This window comes from Salvelinus fontinalis, chromosome 16, assembly GCF_029448725.1.
Source record: "Salvelinus fontinalis isolate EN_2023a chromosome 16, ASM2944872v1, whole genome shotgun sequence".
NCBI lineage: Eukaryota > Metazoa > Chordata > Actinopteri > Salmoniformes > Salmonidae > Salvelinus > Salvelinus fontinalis.
Window position 1 is genome coordinate 6,086,135 of NC_074680.1, and position 21,025 is coordinate 6,107,159.

The window sequence follows — 21,025 nt, forward strand, 5'->3', positions numbered from 1 at the left end:
TGTCTTTGTACATTACATTGCAGAAAGACATGCCAATGAAAGCAACACATTTTAGAAGTGTGTGAATAGTTCAAGTGTAGTTGGATCTACAGTCTCAACTTTTGCAGCATTTGTGACTTTGAGTCCATCTGAGCATAATTAATAGTTGCGTCCTCAAACTTGTGAAGTTAGCTAACATTATATTAAGCTGATAAGGTTCACATGAATATTACAGGCCAAGACTAATTAAACCTCTGCTATCTGACAAAGATTCTTCAACAGTCCCCTTTACTCAAGGTAATAGTGTCGGCCTCCCACTAAACATCGACCAACTAGTGATGCTACAGCCTAATTATGTACATTAGTGAGAATTGTGGAGTAGACAGCAGAGGAAAAGCCCATAACATAAGATGCATTCCTTTCAGCATCATCTCAGCCACTGACCTTCCTGTGTATATACTGTAATTGAAGAACTACACTCTTTGAAAAAAAGGTGCTGAGAAGAACCATATAGGCTTCTTCGATTTGCCCCATAGAGAACCCTTTTTGGTGCTAGGTAGAACCCATTGCAGAGAACCCTCTATGAACGATTCCTTCAGCCTTGTCTCATAGACTAAACGTAACATAGTGAACGTAAAATATCTCATGAAAAGCTGTAGACTAAACTATCGACCAAGAGAGTTCATATCTATATTATTAGTAGCTGTCTATTTACCACCACAAACTCAAGCTGGCACTACGACCGTACTCAGCGAGCTACATAAGGGCATAATCAAACAAGAAAATGCTCATCCTAGTGGCCGGGGACTTTAATGTAGGCAAACTTAAATCTGTTTTACCTAATTTCTACCAGCATGTCACATGTGTAATCAGAGGAAAAAAAACTCTAGACCACCTTTACTCCACACACAGAGATGCTTGCAAAGCTCTTCCTCACCCTCCATTTGCAAATCTGACCATAATTATATCCTCCTGATTCCTGCTTACAAGCAAAAACTAAAAGCAGGATGTACCAGTGACTCGCTCAATACAGAAGTGGTCAGATGACACGGATGCTACGCTACAGGACTGTTTTGCTAGCACAGACAGGAATATGTTCCGGGATTCATCCAATGGCATTGAGGAGTATACCACCTCCATTACCGGCTTCATCAATAAATGCATCAACGACGTCGTCCCCACAGTGACCGTACGTACATTTCCTAACCCAAAGCCATGGACTACAGGCAACATCCGTACCCAGCTAAAGGCTAGAGCTGCCGCTTTCAAGGAGTGGGACACTAATCCAGACGTGAATAAGAAGGTCCTCTATAACCTCATTCGAACCATCAAAGAAGCAATGCTTCAATACAGGACTAAGATTGAATCCTACTACTTCGGCTCTGACGCTGGTCGGATGTGGCAGGGCTTGAAAACAATTACGGACTACAAAGGGAAACCCAGCCGTGAGCAGCCCAGTGACGCGAACCTACCAGACGAGCTAAATGCCTTTTATGCTCGCTTTGAGGCAAGCAACACTGAAGCATGCATGAGAGCACCAGCTGTTCCGGATGACTGTGTTCACGCTCTCCTTGGCCGATGTGAGCAAGATATTTTAAATGCATTCTGGGTGACTACCTCATGAAGCTGGTTGAGAGAATGCCAACAGTGTGCAAAGCTCTCATCAAGGCAAAGGGTGGCTATTTGAAGAATCTCAAATATAAAGTATATTTTGATTTGTTTCACACATTTTTTGTTACTACATGATTCCATATGTGTTATTTCATAGTTTTGAAGTCTTCACTATTATTCTACAATGTAGAAAATAAAGAAATACCCATGAATGAGTAGGTGTCCTAAAATTTTGACCGGTAGTGTATATCATAAGGCCTTTCTTTGAGGGCCTAGTTATACCCTAACATGGGGTGTTGGGAATCTCCTGGTTACAAGCCACATCAGGCCTGCAAGTCAAATTATACTGGCTTGCAAAGTGGTGTTTAATTCCTATTGGAATCCAGCCAGTGTTAGGATATCCAACAAGAGGAGTTGTTACTCACCTGCAACCTGGATTAAAAATGACTGCCAGGGTAGGCAAGATTGAATACTGAGACTACCTCAATCATCTAAACTGGGTGCAATAAACAGGTGCAATTAATCCAATTACTGATAGGTTGGGTTTAGAAAACGGTATGTTATTTATCTTTGTGTAGCATAAAATTAATCAACCAATTAATGTATACGCAAAAACACAGATGTTACAGTAAAACAAACAATTCTGAAAATCTCCCTGCAATAGAGCATGCTGGGAAATATTATATATGGTTCTATGTAGAACCCTTCTTGACTTCCAAATAAACTTTCTTGCTTTCCAAAGAATCATCAAAGAACCCTTTCTTAAAAAAACTGTTCTTAGGATGTTAAAGGTTCTAGGTAGAACCCTTTGCCTTGTCTTCCAAAAAGGGTTATTCTGATCAAAACGGTTCTTGGTTGAATCCTATCCCTCCGCAAATAACCTATTTGGAACCCTTTTTTTCTTTAGGAATGTAGTGAAGTAAAAGTAAAAAGTAAAGTACAGATACCTCCAAAAACTACTTAAGTAGTACTTTAAAGTAATTTTACCTAAGAACTTTACAGTTGGGTTATTTTGACCCAATCAGTTGGGTCACTTATTTAGGTTGATGATGGGTTATTGCACTATGACCCACCGGGCCAGATCAAAAGACTGGAGGCGTAGCTTAGTATGGGGTGTGGCTTTCAAATAGTTGTTTTTGGCCGCCCTTGAGAGTAAATGTCATTCTGGTTCATGTTCTGTTCTATTGTCATAACATGTACTGAAACTGAAATATTGAAGGAGAAATTTAAATTGCAGTGTACAAACTTAACATGATTGACAGGAATAACATTTACTCTCACGGGTGGACAAAAATATCTATCACAAAGCCATGCCCTCAAATGGCTACACATCCGGAAAATAACTTAATTTAACCATCAGTTGGGTTTTCATTCATTTTTATGCTGGGTTGACCTAGCAGCTAGGTCTTTTTTAATGTAATCCATTCGTTATTATTCAGGAGGCATGGCTTATTAAGGACATGGCTTTCAGATAGTTATTTTTGGCCACCCGTGAGAGAAATTACATTCCTGTTAAGTTTGTTTACTGTTAGTAAACAGTACTGTTAGTTTGAGAAACGAAATGTTTCTTTAATATTTTTACACATTTTACAATAAATGTATTAACTGGAATTACATTTACTCTCATGGCTGGCCAAAAAGAACTATCTGAAAGCTACACCTCTAACTAAGTGACCCAACTGGCGTTTTGTCCACCATTTATGCAGCGCTGGATTGTTTTTAACCCAGCATGTTTACAGTTGTACAGTCTCATGGTTTGGACTTTATATTAAATAACAAGGGTTCTGATAAAAGTTTTTATTTACACTGTGACATAATATTATAGGATCTGGATACCCTACATACTGTATAAGCAGCATGCTCGAAAAATAAGTCATTGTATGTTTCTTATACGCTGAGTTATAAAAAACATTAGGAACACTTTCCTAATATTGAGTTGCACCCCTTTTTATATATTTTGTCTTGCCCTTTCACCCTCTGAATGGCACACACACACAATCCATGTCTCAAGTATCTCAAGGCATAAAAATCTTCTTGAACCGGTCTCCTCCACTTTATCTACACTGATTGAAGTGGATTTAACAGGTGAAATCAATAAGGGATCATAGCTTTCACCTGGTCAGTCGATGTAATGAAAAGAACGTGTGTTTTTCTCTGTGTGTGTGTGTGTGTGTGTGTGTGTGTGTGTGTGTGTGTGTGTGTGTGTGTGTGTGTGTGTGTGTGTGTGTGTGTGTGTGTGTGTGTGTGTGCGTGCGTGCGTGCGTGCGTGCGTGCGTGCGTGCGTGCGTGCGTGCGTGCGTGCGTGCGTGCGTGTGTGTGTGTCCTTAAGGCAGGGACTTTTTGTTCCGTGACCCCATTTTGGATATTACTTTTTTTTGTTCAACCCCACCTTGCAAAAGAACTGATGTAATCAACGGCCACTGTTCACATTTTCAATGTTATGACAGTCCATTACAAATCAGTCTGACAGTACTTTTGACAGTATTTCAATTTGAAGGTAGTATGGTTTGAAGTGACTGAAATGTATTGGGAAGTTCAGAAGAGCATCAGAAGATGATCAGAAGATCATCATGCAAAAAGTTTGTGGGATTTTCAGTGTAGAAAAGAACGTCATCATTGATGTTCTTTCCCCCCCCCCCAGTCTGATTTGGTGACTGGTCTTGTCCGCTCTGTTCTAATGAGTTCTTGCACGATGTTCCTGAGGCTCATCTTTCAGTGATGGGGTCATAATATTTTCTAGCTTAAAATGTTCCAAAGATAAAGCTACATTTGTAGGAATAAAACAGAAACCGTTCTGTTTATTACAACCGCTCCTGACATAACCCCGGTTCTATGACCAAAGGGCAATCGTTTTTTCTGAGTTTCTCTCGCGACCCCATTTCAAATCAGGCGACACCACATGAGGTCGCAACCCCTAGTTTGAGAAATACTGCCTTAAGGCCATTACGACTGGTGGGGTGACTTACAATAACAAACCCTGGCACCGTGAGTGTTTCTTGCGCATCAGCTGTAAGAAGCAGCTCAGGACAGCGTCTCACCTCCAGAGAGAAATACCCCTAATGTCTGGACTGCTTTAGCAACCTCTATGCCAAGAAGTGTGTGGGCTGCACCAAACCCATCAACGGTGAGTCACCCCACGAATATTGTCATTGTCATTTTCTCACCCTTCAGGCTAAGATTTTCCATTAATATTCTCTATTTATGCCATGCAAATCACACGTTGTCTCTTGGTGTTTGTGTTTGTAACATCATATGTGTGTACTTGTAAGTGTGTGTGTGTGTCTATGCGTGCATTATTCTGCAGAGTGTGCTGTGCTGATACACTAGGTGTGTTTATATGTGTGCATATCTGTGTCTGAATCTGTGTGGCATTTCTGGCAAGAACCAAGTACATCTCCTTTGAGGAGCACCAGTGGCACAGCGAGTCTTTCACCTGCATGCAGTGCTCCGTGTCTCTAGTGGGCCGTGGCTTCCTCACCACAGCACGACGACATCCAGTGCACCGACTGCGGCAGAGAGAACCACCGGTGAGGACACAACCTTATGACCTTGTAACAATCCAGCAATTGGTCACACCGCACTCGAAATAGTACTACTACAACATATTCTGAAACACCACAACAAATCCCTACCCAACAAGAAGTGACAGAACGATGGTCACGATTTTTACCTTTTATTGTTTTACTGTTGTTGTTGTTTCATTACTAGTGTGATGATTGTGCGGACAGGAGCCTATGATGTCCACCTGTAGCTTCCCTTTTCAAGAGAAGTAATAGTATTGTTTGCTAAGTTAAATGTATAATTCACAGAATCATTTAACTTGGGATAATCTAAATGACAAAGGGGTGTAGTTGACCCCAATGAATTTGTCTGCACATTAGTCTGTCCTGTTTGCATGTTATATGTGTTCATCATTATTCACATCAATGTAGTAGTTGTTTTGTAGTAGTTCAAGTTCGGTGACAATCTTTTGTTCAACTAAAAAAATGTGACCCTCCTTTATGAATGCCTAAAAATGGAATGTATCTGTTGTGTTAAATGAATGACACTGCTTTGCTTTAATTTGATAAAACGTTGTATGAGATCATGTCTTTTGTCTCTTGTACTGAAGATGTTGAGGGCTGTTTCTGGTAAGAAACTTGTAGCAATGATGCCATCCAGAGGATGTAACCAATTATGTCAGGTCACACACACAGTGCACTAAACTTGCTGTAAAATAGACACAGTATATACTGTACATAGAAAAGTTGTAAGTCCTCTCTGGCTTATTTAAAAGGCTGAAACCCTTTTCAAATAAACATGACATCTTGGAAGAGCACTTTCTTCCCCATATTACAGAAAGGCCTGTTACATTTCTATAACATTCTGAATGTTGCACCTTTCTAAACATACCCCAGTTTATACTGCATTGTTCACCTACTGTTTCCTGACACATTGTCCACTGACCACAAACCAAACACTACAATTCATTTTAAGTTTTGTGGCACGTCAAAATATAATTCCTCAACACACTGATCGTTTTCATCCTTGTAAAACTGTTTTATGGTTTAACTTGTGGTGGCATTGTGCAATTGTACTCCTAGGCTGAGAATAAGTGGTGTAAAATGCTGACACGGACTTCCTCTCAGGATGGGAGTCACATGATGAGGTCAAACTACACTTCAGATGAGAAGGGATTTCGAACAACACAAGATCGAGGTAAGGACAATTTATTAGAATAAAATGAATAGATATTCATCTAAACCCTGTGAATATACTTTTTCAGTTGATGATAGATTTGCATTATTGTCTGTGTGACAACATTGTGACAACATTGGTGAAATACATTTCCATTTTAAACTTTTTGGGGGTTCAGTTGAAGATCATTGATTGAACATTATTTGCTTTATTTTTTTGTCCAGGGTATTCAAATCTAATATCGAGAACAGCATCAGCAAACACCAACAAATACAGTAGCAATGAGTTTGAAAGCCTTCACGCAAGTGCAAGTCTATGAGAAACTTCCCAACCCTAAAGGAAAAGACAAATTTTGCATCCATAGCCTGGAGTGCTATGACAGAAATATATACATCGGAACCAAAGACTCATTGGTCCAACACCTTATCCTACCCAGCACCAGTGACTCAAAGTACTCCAGTCAAAGTCCTCGGGAGGGGAGGGTGAAACTGCTCGGCTCAAGCAGCCCAGTCACCCAATTAAGGGTGATACCGGTTCTCAATCACCTTCTGGTTCTGTGGGATCGTTCTGTCAGCGCCCTCAACATGTTCTCCCTAGAACCCCTCCCTTTCCTGAAGCGGATCCAACACGTGTCTTTCTTTGACGTGTGTGAATCGGCACGGTCAATCTCACCGCAGTCTGTGTGTGTGGAGCTGGTGACAGCCTCTAGCAGGAGCAGAGTGGTCCGGATCCATGTTGTGGGGGTGGAGAGATGGGATTGTGTTAAAGAGGTGTCTCTACCCCAGGACCCTGTGGCCTTAGCTGTGGATGATAACACTTTGTGTGTGGCCACCAGGGACAGGTATTTCCTCCACGACCACAAGAGTGGAAGCACCGTTGATCTCTTCCCTCACAACCTGAGCAGGCAGAATATAATTGTGAGCACCGCAGGAAAAGGGGAATTCCTTTTAAATGGGCCCGGCTCCTTGGGTAAGAGCTACTGTCATGAAAACAATTACACTCGCACGCAGCACATGCTCTGTGCCCTTCAAAAGAATGCCTGCGGACAAACACGTCAGACGCAGACACCTTATAGACAGCTACTTTGTCTGATTTTATAGTCAAGCACCGTGTCTGTACATAACATAAACAACTACACACTAGTAGCTTATAATAAATAATTGGTCATGTTTATATCGCCGTTCATGACGGGAGTGGATAGAAGGAGGATACAAATCTACTGCTGGGAAAAGTATAGATTTCCTGTTTTTACACATTTACTGTAAGATATCATTATAAACTACAAAATGAGTGGCTAATATGTGTTATTTAAAATAACGTGTTGGTTGGTACAGTTTACGTATCTATAGGATATTTGTTGTATACATGTACTATTATTTGTTTGCCACAGGCATGTTTGTCATGAAGAATGGCATATGCCAGCGGCCTCCAGTGCAGTGGTCTGAGGAGCTGTTGGCAGCGGTGGTGTGTTACCCCTACATCCTGGCCCTGCAGCCTCAGGCTCTCTATGTCTACAGTATGGTGGATCAGCATCTCAAACAGACTGTGCCTCTGCTTAGGGCCAGAGGCCTACTCTCTACAACAGGTGCACTGTAAAACCATCCTGTTATTATCAATCTAAATCATTGTATAAACTGAATACGGTAGATTACCGTAAAAAAAAACATTGCATTGCGTGAAAATATTCAACGGCTGGGAAGTATTTTACGTATTTTGGACATTCTCGTAGTATTTTATGTATTTTGGACTTTACCGTAAAATATGCTATGTAAAATACCGTAGCAGTTCACTTACTGTATTTGTGAATTTTCAAAATATAACGGCGCTCAAAGAGCATATGGTTGACAAAATCAAAGTACATTCTTTAATGTAAGAAATATGTTATCTGTTGCTGTATTTCCAATGACTTGTAACTTCCACCCCACAGAAAAAAGTACCGTACAGTATTTTGGAGCGCCAAAACCTTTTGACCACTAGTGGGTGCATGGTATTGTTGTTTCTGGCTCATTAACATATTTTGAGGCATGCCTTGTGTGCCTTGTGATGTACCAAGAGTGCTGTACCAATTTAACTGAAATGTCGTAGTAGTGTCCTATAAATTAAATGTATATAAGCGACATATTGGAGTTTACGCAAGTCTTAAAACCTTTAATAGTTGAGTATTTTACATGTCCTTTGGTCTGTTTAGCCCTGTCACTATTTGGAAGCCTTTGTTAAGGCCTCTTGAATTGCAAGTGATATAAAATACCAAAATGTGGTCTTATATCACTTGCACTTCTGGAGGCCTTAACAAAGGCTTCCAAACTGGCATTCATTGATATGCTGTAATATGTAAACACGTTATCTAGCAGCCAACCCGCTTGCAGCAATTCAATGTAATCACGGTAAAATACTGTAAAATACAAACCCCATTTCCCCACAATTAATTAAATTAATGAATTAACCCATTCGTTCATTCATTACAATTACCGTAATACGATCACTGTAATGCATTATACTTTTGTTTTACTGTAACTTACAGGCAGCCAGTTGCCTGTAAGTTACCATAAAAACAACAGTAAAAAAGATCACAGTAACAGTATTGAATACTGCAAAAATACAGTAGGGTAACATACTGTACCCTTTTCTACGGTAATTTACAAGAAATGGACCAACAAATCGATCAAGCTGCCAACCAATAACACATTTAAATGTTTTTTCATTTCATTTCATTCATTCATTCAGTCAGTCAGTGCTCATGACAATGTTTAATTGTGGTCATTCTGCATGCTGTGACTTCCACTCTGGTTCAAATACTCTGTTTTGGGTTTCTGTCAGAACATGTCAATGTTATCCTCTCTTTAGAGGGTGTGTACATTTTTATGGAGAGAGAGATCCTCGGTTTGTCCCCTGTACCATTTGAGGAGCAGATCCAAACCCTGGTAAGGTATAAGAGAGTGGAGGAAGCATTGGGACTGCTTGGTGGAGTTCAAGCTCATCTTCCACAGGTTTCTTACAAGGTAATCACTGACAATAACCAAGATCTCCCTTTGACTCTGAATCAAATTGCCTAACTGAACTCCAAGAATAAGAACTACGACTCTCACGTAATTAATCAAACATGGTTATGACTTTGAAAATGAAAGGACTCAGGCCAGGCAGGCAAGTCGAACCCAGACAATGCAAGCTCTTGTACCCAAGGGTTCTTACAAGGTAAAACACAGATTATGAAAAGTTGAACAGCTGATTCATCTCTCATCTTCCTTGACTCTTCCATCCTAGAAAATAAAGACAAAAACTAATCCAACCATTCACATACTACAATAGCCTAATCCCCTGGACTACAAGTTCAAAATTGCATCAGAACCTTAATTCGATATTATAACTTTCTAACTGATGTGTAGACAGCATTAAATATATGAATACCCTCATGACATGGTATAAGAATGTAATATTTCATCAGGGTAATCATGTCCATCAGTTATTGAGCTGCACATGGAGGTGTATGATGAAATGCAACAAGCACCAAGGCAACAGATGGTATCAGAGATTTGTTGGAATCATGGTAGATGCTCAAGGGTTGAATTGAGGATTCTTGAATGAATATGCCTTCTGTTCATGACTTTTTCATTATACTTTGTCTGTCTCGAAAGCTTTGAAATCTGGGTTTGTGGGTACTACATGTACTACATACATTAGCGTGTTGATCTTAAGATTTAGCCGCAAACACATTAAGTTCAGCCCCAGTGACTTGAGAAAAAGAAATGTATTTAAAATATGTACCAGATCTTAGAAGATAAGTGATATTATTCGACTTTACAAATGTTTGTATTTGATTTGACAGGAGCTGCATAAGATCCTCACTTGCATGGATGGATTCACTAAATTCTACCAGGAGTCTTTTTCAGAGGCCAAAGAACTTTTTATGTGAGGACAGTCCTTTTCCACATCTTATTTTCAGTATGGACCCCTAATTTAAAGAAACTGCCTTCAATCATAGTAAAAGTAGATCATGTCACTAGCATTATTTATTGCTTTGTTATAACCGTTTGAATTCTTAGTTCTGCTGTCTGAGGTATGTTTCAATAACGTTTCAATCCTTCATTCCTGTTTTTGACAGCAAAGGTGAGTTGGACCCTAGAGAAATCATCAGCTTGTATCCAGAGATGGAGCCACTCTGTGAGACCTTTCATTCCCAGCTGGTCAAAGTGAACAATGCAAAGGAGCTCTTGGCACTACGGCAAGAGGACAGGACCACATTTCAACCGTATCTAGACTTCCTGGGCGATTTCCTGAGGGTGGTTCGAGGGACGAAGCAGGGAGTTGAGTGCAGTGAGGATATCGATACTGCACAACTGAGAATATACACAGAGCAAGGTGACAGAGAAGACCTGGACGCGCTTGTGTCCTCTCCCAATTCCTGCTCAATCGACAAATGTGTGCCTCTCCTTGAGCGGCACAAGAGGTGAGAATGGGTGGCTGTTCAGTATAAACTGAGAACAACATATTTGAATCTTGCAACGCTCCATTTAATATAATACTGCTAGAATTTCATTATACTGTCATCTCAGATTTTTCACACTTGGATTACTCTACCAGAGTCATGGTCACCATATCAAAGCAATCCAGGTAATCTCTGAATTTAGCATTCAATAAATAGATGATTTGCATTTATTTCAACCAGTCTAATCAATAGCATATTCTTTGTGTTATAAGACAGTGAACAATGATATAATGTTGTTTCTGCTTACATTAGGATTTCAGACCATACTGAAAATAAGATGTATAAAAGTACTGTCATCACAAATGTTATTTGGCCTGGTAGACTCCCGGTAGAACTTAAAGTCCTTATGATGTTGCAGACTTGGGTGAAGATTACCGATGGGCAATATGAAGACAGCTCATGTTCAAATGTGTATGAGCACATTGTGAGAACTCTCAGTCGACTAAAACAGAGAGATGTTGTTTGGACGTTTGCAGACTGGGCTCTCCAAAGAAACCAGGAGGTATCTGAGTATCCGTATAGCTCAACTGTAGAGGGCAGAGTTATATGATAAAAAAGTATACAAATATTATAATTAGAATAAATAACATTATTTGATCGGAACTATACCTCATGTTGACCTATTTCAGTGTAATTTCTTTACTGTAACTTTTAAGGTTGGAATACAGATTTTCACAAAAAGAGATCCAGAAGACCAAGACACATTTGCACAGGACGATGTCCTCGCTTTTTTAAAGAAGTACTCTCTAGCTTTGATGTTGTTCCTGGAATTTTTGGTCCATGATTTGAAAAGCGAGGTTGGTACCACCAGTATATCAATAGCACCACACCACTTTTACCCATAATAAACTGTTGTTTGAAATTAATTAAAGGCACGTATTTGTACCCCCCCCCCCTCTTTTTATCCTTTCTCAGGAGGAGAAGCATCATACACTTTTGGCCACCACATATGTCACCCAGATACTCAGAGCCTTGCAGAATGGAAAGGGTACGGATTCAGATGGAGGAATGACCAGAGATAAACTGCAACAGTTGCTGTGGCAGTCTTCCCTCTATGACACCATGACAGTACATGGTATGTGAGTCATATGAAAAGGTATCATGCTCAATGTATGTAGGAAATCCTTACTCGCGTAACTATTTAATCAAAACTACTTAACAGGATAAATAGAGTTGTAACTTACCTAACTCCATATTACTTGGGATTGATGTTTCTTCATAAACATCATATTCATTCATCCACAGTAACAATATTTGTTTTGTCTTCTCTCTAGAAACCTGATTCCCAGGTTAGATTGAATAGTGTATGTGATTATTGTCTTATAATAATATAAGTATGACTGATATTACAGAGGCCATCCGGCCGACAGTCCTGCACATAGAGCAGGCCATCCTGCTCGGGAGAGATGGTGACCACTATCAGGCCCTACAGACCTTGGTCCACAAAGAGAGAGACCTCCAGGTTGCAGGGGCCTACTGCAGGAGGGCTACTGGATGGCAGGGAAGGGAACTGGAACACACCCTTTTCCTCACCCTGCTCCAGATCTACCTGGGCTCCAATGAGCTAGCGAGTGCAGCTGTGGACCTGTTGAATGCCAATGCTGCTGCTTTTGACCTGGAAATAGTCCTCCAGGTTCTGCCGGATTCCTGGTCTGTTCAGCTGGTCTCCCAGTTCCTGTTGGGGTCCCTTCGAGGGACTTTCCATCAAAGACGAATGGCAGGGGTAGAGAGGGGCCTGGCCCAGGTCGAACTCCTTAGACACAAGTACACTTGGGTGAGCACATGCTTCAATATTTTCTCAGGGATGGACTTGCTTTATTTATCATGGGAGTGTGCAGGTATTCATAATGTGGAAGTCGACTCCATTTTATGCATTGCATTAATATTCATCTATTGTCCCCTCAGGCCCAAGCCTCAACAAGAATGCTGAAATTGGATAAGGGTCTGGTGTGCAATACCTGCCAGAAGGATCTCACAGAGCCAGAGTTTGTGTGTAGTCTTAGGGGTGAGCTGATACACACTGACTGTGGAAGCTACACAGAGTAGCGTCCACAAATCCAATGCAAGTCATTGGTACCGATATTAGCATTTTCCCATTTTATGTCAAACTTCCTCTATAAGTAGCTTCATTCAGTTACACAATCCATTTTTAGATACTTTAGGATGATTTGGAAAAATGCGCGAAAATGATAATAATTATAGGTACCGTTGTTTATTTTATTGAACCTTTATTTAACTAGGCAAGTCAGTTAAGAATAAATTCTTATTTACAATGACGGCCTACCTGGGAACAGTGGGTTAACTACCTTGTTCAGGGGCAGAATGACAGATTTTTACCTTGTCACCTCGGGGATTCGATCCAGCAACCTTTCAGTTATTGGCCCAACACTGACCACTAGGCTACCTGCCGCCCCAAATCCAATTATTTGCATTGAATTTGTGCCACAACTGTTAAAAAGTTAGCATTTGAAACAGTGGCCAGGGAAACAAAACCAAAGCATGGATTGCTGTCATACCTTGTCTATAGACTGCTTACATGGAAAGAAAACTAATATGCCATTTTGCAATTAGGATGAACTATCCCTTTAAGGCAGCAACATTTGACAGCTGTGCAAGGTGTGTGACGACTTCCACTAGGCACTGTGTCTGCTTCTTACCCAATCATTAGTTTCAAGTTTTATGGTGAATTCGCAATCTTACTGGTCCATATACACTGAGTTATACTAAACATTAGGAACACCTCCTAATATTGAGTTGCATTCCCTTCTGCCCTCAGAACAGCCTCAATTCGTCAGGGCATGGACTCTACTAGGTGTCGAAAGCCTTCCACAGGGATGCTGGCCCATGTTTACTCCAATGCTTCCCACAGTTGTGTAAATTGGCTGGATGTCCTTTGGGTGGTGGACAATTCTTGATACACACAGGAAACTGTTGAGCGTGAAAAACCAAGCAGCATTGCAGTTCTTGACACACTCAAACCGGTGCGCCAGGCATCTACTACCATACCCTGTTCAAAGGCACTTCAATCTTTTGTCTTGCCCATTCACCCTCTAAATGGCACACAAACACAATTCATGTCTCAATTGGCTTAAAAATCCTTCTTGAACCTGTCCCCTCCCCTTCCTCTACACCAGTGGTTCCCAAAATGTTTCTATTCCCGTACCACTTCAAACATTCAACCTCCAGCTGCGTACCCTCTCTAGCACCATCATTGTAAGCCTGCCACACACACACTATACGATACATTTATTAAACCTAAGAATGAGTGTGAGTGTTTGTCACAACCCGGCTCGTGGAAAGTGACAAAGAGCTCTTGAAAGACCAGGGCACAAATAATAATCGTCAATCATTTTCTTTCTTTGGTTAGCCATCTTACATATAAAACCTTATTTGTTAATAATCAAAAATTGTGATTAACTCACCCCAGGTTAATGAGAAGGGTGTGCTTGAAAGGATGCACATAACTCTGCAATGTTGGATTGTATTGGAGAGTCTCAGTCTTAAATCCTTTTCCACACAGTCTGTATTTCGTTTTCATGCTAGCGAGGGCCAAGAAGCCACTCTCACATAGGTACGTGGTTGCAAAGGGCATCAGTGTCTTCACAGCACGATTTGCCAAGGCAGAATACTCCGAGTGCAGCCCAATCTAGAAATCTGGCAGTGGCTTCTGATTAAATTCAAATTTTTGCAATTATAATGAGGCTCTCTTGTTCAGATATCGGTAAGTGGACCGGAGGCAGGGCATGAAAGGGATAACAAATCCAGTTGTTTGCGTCGTCCGTTTTTGGAAAGTACTTGTGTAATTGCACACCTGTAAGGGCTGTCGTTCTCCTCTTCCTCGGACGAGGAGAGGAGAGAAGGATCAGTGGACCAATACGCAGCATTTGGGAAATAAGCCATCTCTTTATTTGAAACAACGGCAACACGAAAACAAACACTTACAAAATTACAAAACAAGAAAACGAAGTAGACGAAAACCTGAACTTACTTAACTAAAACGTAAAACTCACGGACAGGAACAGACTACATCAAAACGAACGAACAACCAAACAGTCCCGTATGGTACATACATATACGAAACAGGAGACAATCACCCACAAACAAACAGTGAGAACACCCTACCTAAATATGACTCTTAATTAGAGGAAAACGCAAAACACCTGCCTCTAATTAAGAGCCATACCAGGCAACCAAAACCAACATAGAAACAGAAAACATAGACTGCCCACCCAAAACTCACGCCCTGACCATATACACATACAAAAGCAACATAAAACAGGTCAGGAACGTTACAACACCCAGCTCATTCAGCTGCTTCGCTATATCACATTTGACATTGTCCATAAGCTTGAGTTCATTTGCACACAAAATCATACAATGACATAAAGAGCTGCATTTTGTCCTTGCTAATGCAGACAGAAAAGAGCTCCAACTTCTTAATCATAGGCTTGTCATCATGCAAGCGGTCAGACAAGTGAAAATTATAGTCAGCGAATTAAACTTTAAGCTTGTCTCTCAATTTAAAAAAAAACATGTCAATACTTTGCCCCTTGATAACCAGCGCACTTCTGTATGTTGTAAAAAACACTGCCCATATAAATTCATGATGCAGAAAATAGACAAGAGTTCAGGGGCCTCGCTTTAACAAAGTTAATCATTTTCACTGTAGTGTCCAAAATGTCTTTCAAGCTGTCAGGCATTCCCTTGGCAGCAAGAGCCTCTCGGTGGATGCTGCAGTGTACCCAAGTGGCTTCGGGAGCAACTGCTTGCACACGCGTTACCACTCCACTATGTCTCCCTGTCATGGCTTTTGCGCCATCATTACAGATACAAACACATCTTGACCACCAAAGTCCATTTGATGTCACAAAGCTGTCCAGTACTTTAAAAAATATTCTCTCATGTTGTCCCGGTTTCCAGTGGTTTGCAGAAGAGGACGTCTTCCTTAATTGACCCCCAATAAACATAACGAACATATACCAGGAACTGTGCCAGGCCCGCCACATCTGTTGACTCATCCAGCTGTAACGCACTGGCTTGTATGCGAAGCAGTAATTGTTTCAAAACATCTCCTGCCATGTCACTGATGCGTTGTTGTTACGTTCCCCAGTTTCTGTGTTGTATTTGAGTGTGTGTGTTTCAGGAGATGGCTTCCTGGAAGCCTCCCCAACCAGCTGATTGGTCGACTCAATGGCTAATGGATGATTAGAGAGCTGACCCCGCCCCCTCGTCAAGATGCAGCTGTATCCAATTAGACTCCTGAAGCTATATAAAAGCCAGTGTTCTGTTCAGGAGGAGAGAAGATTGAATATTTTGGAGAGATTAGAGAGAGAGAGATTTTTTCTGGAGAATTTGATAGTGAGAAAGTGTTGGTTGTTTCTCAAAGAGATTTGGTATGTACTATGTAAGTTGTTGCTGAGGGAGCTGATTGGTTATGTCTTATGTGTTATAGGATGCACTGTTTTGATTATTGAAATTGTTTGTTGTTCTGTTTCATTTGTTCCCAGGGGGAAGGGGAAGGCACTTTGGGAGTGCTTAGGCAAGAGGCCCGCGGGCATACATATACCCGTAGTATATTCAATGTCTAGGCACACTAGGTAAGACCTGGGTGGACCACCCCCTGTATTTTGGTTAGGGCACCAGGTGGTGCTAAGTTAGGTAAGTTAAGTGGGTAGGCAGGTTAGATAGGAAAGGGGGCGCTTTGATATTTACTTTCTTTCCTTTGGTTCTGTCCAGCCCCTTTTCCCCATATTACCGTGTAGGAAATAAATCCTAGTAAACGGTAAATTCTGCCTTTGTCGTCCTTTCTCGCACCTACAGTTTATACCTCTTTTGCTTCACGGGGAGTTGATTTGCAGCAGGGTGTTGCGTTCCCTCTTCATAGAGGCGTGCGTAACAGTTGTGAAACAGTGTTTGATTAAGTAATTGTCTGTATAGTTTGTTGGCCTTTTCCACCAGTATTGTCCCAGCCATATCTGTGGCAGCAGGAAGAATTAAGTCCTCCACAATAATATGGGCTTGCATATCCTAGCCACTCAGTAGCTCACCATATAAGATGCTTCTAGCCCCTTCTTATTAATGATATCTGTTGCTTTTATACATGTCTTACTCCTCGAAAGTCGTCTTTATTCTTGCTCAAAAAACTCCCGTGGCTTATTTTTCAAATTGTCACGTTTCGTTTCTAAATGTCTGCGCAAGAGTGAAGGTTTCCCGCGAGTGAGTAACGGTTAATGTGATTGGATGCTAATGATTTGACTAGGCTACCTGTATTTGACATTGTGCTGTTATTTCCTTGAACAGTAGATGGTTTAATTTTCTTTTGGCAGTGAAACGAGGCTACTCAGGCGAACTCACCCAAATGTATGTCTCGTTGGAAAATATAAATGTACTGTTTGAAAATGTGAAGAAAAATGTTAAAATATCACATTTTAAATATGAATAACATTTTTATTTGGCGTACCCCTGAGGGCATTGCGCGTACCTACCCCAGTTTGGGAATACCTGCTCTACACTGATTAAAGTGGATTTAACAAGTGACGTCAAAAAGGGATAATAGCTTCCACCTGGATTCTCCTGGTCAGTCTATGTCAAGGAAAGAGCAGGTGTTCTTAATGTTTTATATACTCAGTATATAATATTTATTGCGTACTAACAGTGTCTGTGGACTCAGTGTAGTACTCCAATTTAAGGACCATTCACCAGATGCATTCCCCAATTAGAATAATGTAAATCATTTGTCTAAATAACAGAATTATACAATAACTTGTTTGAGGAAAAACACCATTTCCCAATATACAGCACGCGATGCACATGTTCACTCTGGTATGTCTAAACCATTTCCTTTACACCCATAGACAGCAATAGTTATAATGTAAATCCACATTGAGGACACTGTGGGACATACTGTATTCAATGATCAGACTGATATTTTGGGATGTGGAAACCAAAGGGTAGAATTTGGCCATCCTGTCCTGCTCTAGGTCTCCACCCTCAATTTTCCACTGTGTACATTTACATATGAAGATGGAAAGAGAATGTTTGGTGTGTAAACAACCATATGCATGTCAGAGTTTGTCACAAACGTCGTACAGAGCGGACCAAGGCGCAGCGTGAGTTCCACATGTTTTTAATTCAGTGAAACAACAAAACATCCAACGAATGTCAAATACAGCGCACACATAGGCACTAACTGAAATAATATCCCACAAAGCAGGTGGGAGAAAGGGCTTCCTAAATATGATTCCCAATTAGAGGCAACGATTACCAGCTGCCTCTAATTGGGAACCATACAACTCACCAACATAGAAATAGCATGACTAGAACACCCCCCTAGTCACACTCTGACCTAAACACCATAGAGAACCAAGGGCTCTCTATGGTCAGGGCGTGACAGAGTTTTCTACTGCAGTTACTGTGTATAATTTCAACAAACAAGTCAGCACAGCTTTCAAATCTTGGACATGGCTGAAAATAAGTGTTAATTGCTCTATATTAAGGAAAGACTCATTTATGTTGCAAATGAATTGTTCAAAAATAAAAACCGATTGCGTATAGAACACTACATACGGTGTAGTTCTACAACCACTGAGTTTGCTTTGACATCAAGTATACCTCCATTTAAAATCCAACATCAGCAAATACAGAGAGTCCTGTTGTGAATAGTCTTTACCATGTGTAAATGAGCTAGAAGGAAGGAGACATGTATCTATTTCTGTCACAATTAAGTCATTTAGACTAATCATAAGTGCACGTATTTCTTTATGCTCATAGTTTTGGGGAAAAGTGCCCAGGAGCAGAAGTCTGATTTACATCTGGCAAGAGTTTTTACCACACTTCAGTTAACGCCAGTGTTTTCACCTGGACGGAGGGCATTTTACTCTTGCACTTTTTATTAGGCCTAAGTGTGTTTCGATATGGTCAAGTTTCAAATCTGGCCTGGATGAGCTCTATGTGTGTTTTAGGTCTTGTGCAAGTATCCCTCCTTGGTGGGTTCTGTTTAACACTGATTCTAGTTAAGCTGGCTGTGTCTGATGACCACTGGGTGTACCCTGCAAGGGGGTCACTCTGGGACCGTGTCCACTCCCCTCCTTTCAGAGACACCTCCTGGAATAATGCTAATGTTGTTTTGAATGCTTGTGCAACTCAACAAATGTTTTTTCATCTTTGATGTCCCTCGACAGTTTTTTTAAAAACAACTTCTACATAAGCAACAAAGTACCCTGGGGTATGGGTCTCACTATGATAAAAAACTACAAGTATATATGTAAGGACAGATACTGCTTCAATATTGGAGTTAACTGAAGTACAATGACTTTTACTCCCGCTGTTACTGGCCTGTGTATGCAATCTGGTGCTATGTTACACGTGTGTGTCTGGGCAGGCAACAGCTCCCCTCGAGTGTGGCCCTGGATCTTTAAATGGCCCAGAGCAGACGGTCATTTCACACATGAGGGAACAGGATGGATGCAAAAAATCAACAGCTATAGAGCAACGTATGGTTAGGAACCAGACATCGGTCTCCCATTATACATATCCACACCACAGACAAAAGGAGGAAAAACAACATTTACTTCTTGTGCTTTTCTAAATGTAATGGCACTCGGGTTCTGAAAATGCAACTGTTTAGTTTGAGTGTGTGCATGCGCCTTTATTGTTGTAGGCTAATTTCTGCTAATATCTTCAAAATCCGTATATTAGATTAGTTGTATAGAATCATGTTCTCTATGAGCTGTCAGAGATCTGAGGTGCAAATCCAGTTCTCAGTCATTGTGCTATTAGAAGCTATTTTTAATGGCTCTACTTTATTTTTATCATTCTTCTGCAGAATTTGTTCCAATATATTTCCAAATCACAGGAGGTTGGTGGCACCTTACTTGCGGAGGACTAGCTCGTGGTAATGGCTGGGGCAGAATGAGTGGAACGCTTTCAAACACATGGTGTCTATGTGTTTGATGCCATTCCATTCACTCTGTCCTACACTCGGCAGCCTCCACTGTTCCAAATCCATTCATTGTTCCAGTTCCAAAACAATTCCAATCACATATTTGAACTGTTACAGGGAAAGGGACCATTACTGTAGTTTCCAATTTGGTAACAGCAGGTAGTTAAATAAAGGTTAAATATATATATTTTAAATAAAATAATAAAACCCATGCGGAAGCCATGTGAAGAATGAATATATGATGGTATGCATCCTACCCATTTTTAGACATTTAGCCACCAATTACTGCATCATGTCTCTTATGATGAATTGTTCTGTCTCTTAGTCATCACTGAAAGACAAGGCAAATCTTAATAGCATTAATGGTGAGGTACAAGAAAACCTAGGATTGAACATTCTTCTACTATCCCTGACAGAACTAATGCTATAGCTGAGCACAGTAAGTACGTTAATAAATAGCCTTAAAGATGATCAAAACACATCTATTTTTTCCTTCTAAGGCAACTCTGTAATTTCCATAGCTTTCTTTAACTTTGGGTTTGGGGAAGTGGCACTCTGGGAAATGTGTAGTGTGACCCACTGGAGACCCACCCAGTCCTCCCGTCTCGAGACATATTATGCTGTATCATGCATGCCACATCTGGTGGGTTGATCTCAAGGGCTCAGTATCGAAGAACTGGGTTTCTCTGTCCATGTTGACGTGATCTACTGTAAATCAGTTTGTAACACTTAGGTATATTATTATTTGAATATTGGCTAATCTCACAAGACATGCACAGCACAATGGTGCTAGTCAGGGAGGGAGTTGTAAAATGGAACTCAAAAGGTCAAGCAATGAATATAACTATTGACGATAGAGAGAATTAACATCCTTCCATATGGAGTGAAAAATCATTCCATGGCAATGTGGGTTGTATTTGAGGTGTACTCCCACTAATGGGCCATGTTTATCTCTTCGGAGATCATGCCAGGATAAATTGTACACAAATAGAAATGGCTGTGATAAACAAATAGGTTTAGTTCACTCCGTGTCCTGAAGTCAGCCATAAATCTGTTTATCAGCTACTTAAGTGATATTAGCTTAATGGTCTGTACTGTACATGTAATGGCTCCATTTTATACAAGAATGAGGCTTGGTTTATGGCAAATGACACCTACTGGCCCCCTACCTGTTTTGCACAGGGCCCTCCATTGTTTGTTTTATCAGATTCTGTACCTTAACCCCTCAGTTCCTTTCCATTCAGAAGTCGTTGAGAGTCGGAGGATCTACAGCAACAGAACCATTCAACAGGACCATCCCTGAGGCAATGGGATTCACCTGGGTCCTGAATTTT

General features: G+C 40.8%; 1 protein-coding gene across 1 annotated transcript; it reads left to right on the forward strand.

The window, feature by feature from the left end:
- The first annotated feature begins 6,179 nt into the window (after positions 1–6,179).
- On the forward strand, positions 6,180–14,728 carry si:ch211-266g18.9 (transforming growth factor-beta receptor-associated protein 1). The gene is made up of 12 exons (XM_055864221.1): positions 6,180–6,288; positions 6,492–7,236; positions 7,658–7,852; positions 9,112–9,266; positions 10,091–10,173; positions 10,367–10,711; positions 10,818–10,875; positions 11,109–11,252; positions 11,407–11,547; positions 11,666–11,825; positions 12,103–12,524; positions 12,656–14,728. Exons 2-12 carry the CDS (start codon positions 6,549–6,551, stop codon positions 12,794–12,796), a joined length of 2,532 nt encoding a protein of 843 aa, XP_055720196.1. The 5' UTR covers positions 6,180–6,288; positions 6,492–6,548; the 3' UTR covers positions 12,797–14,728.
- Positions 14,729–21,025: the final 6,297 nt, after the last annotated feature.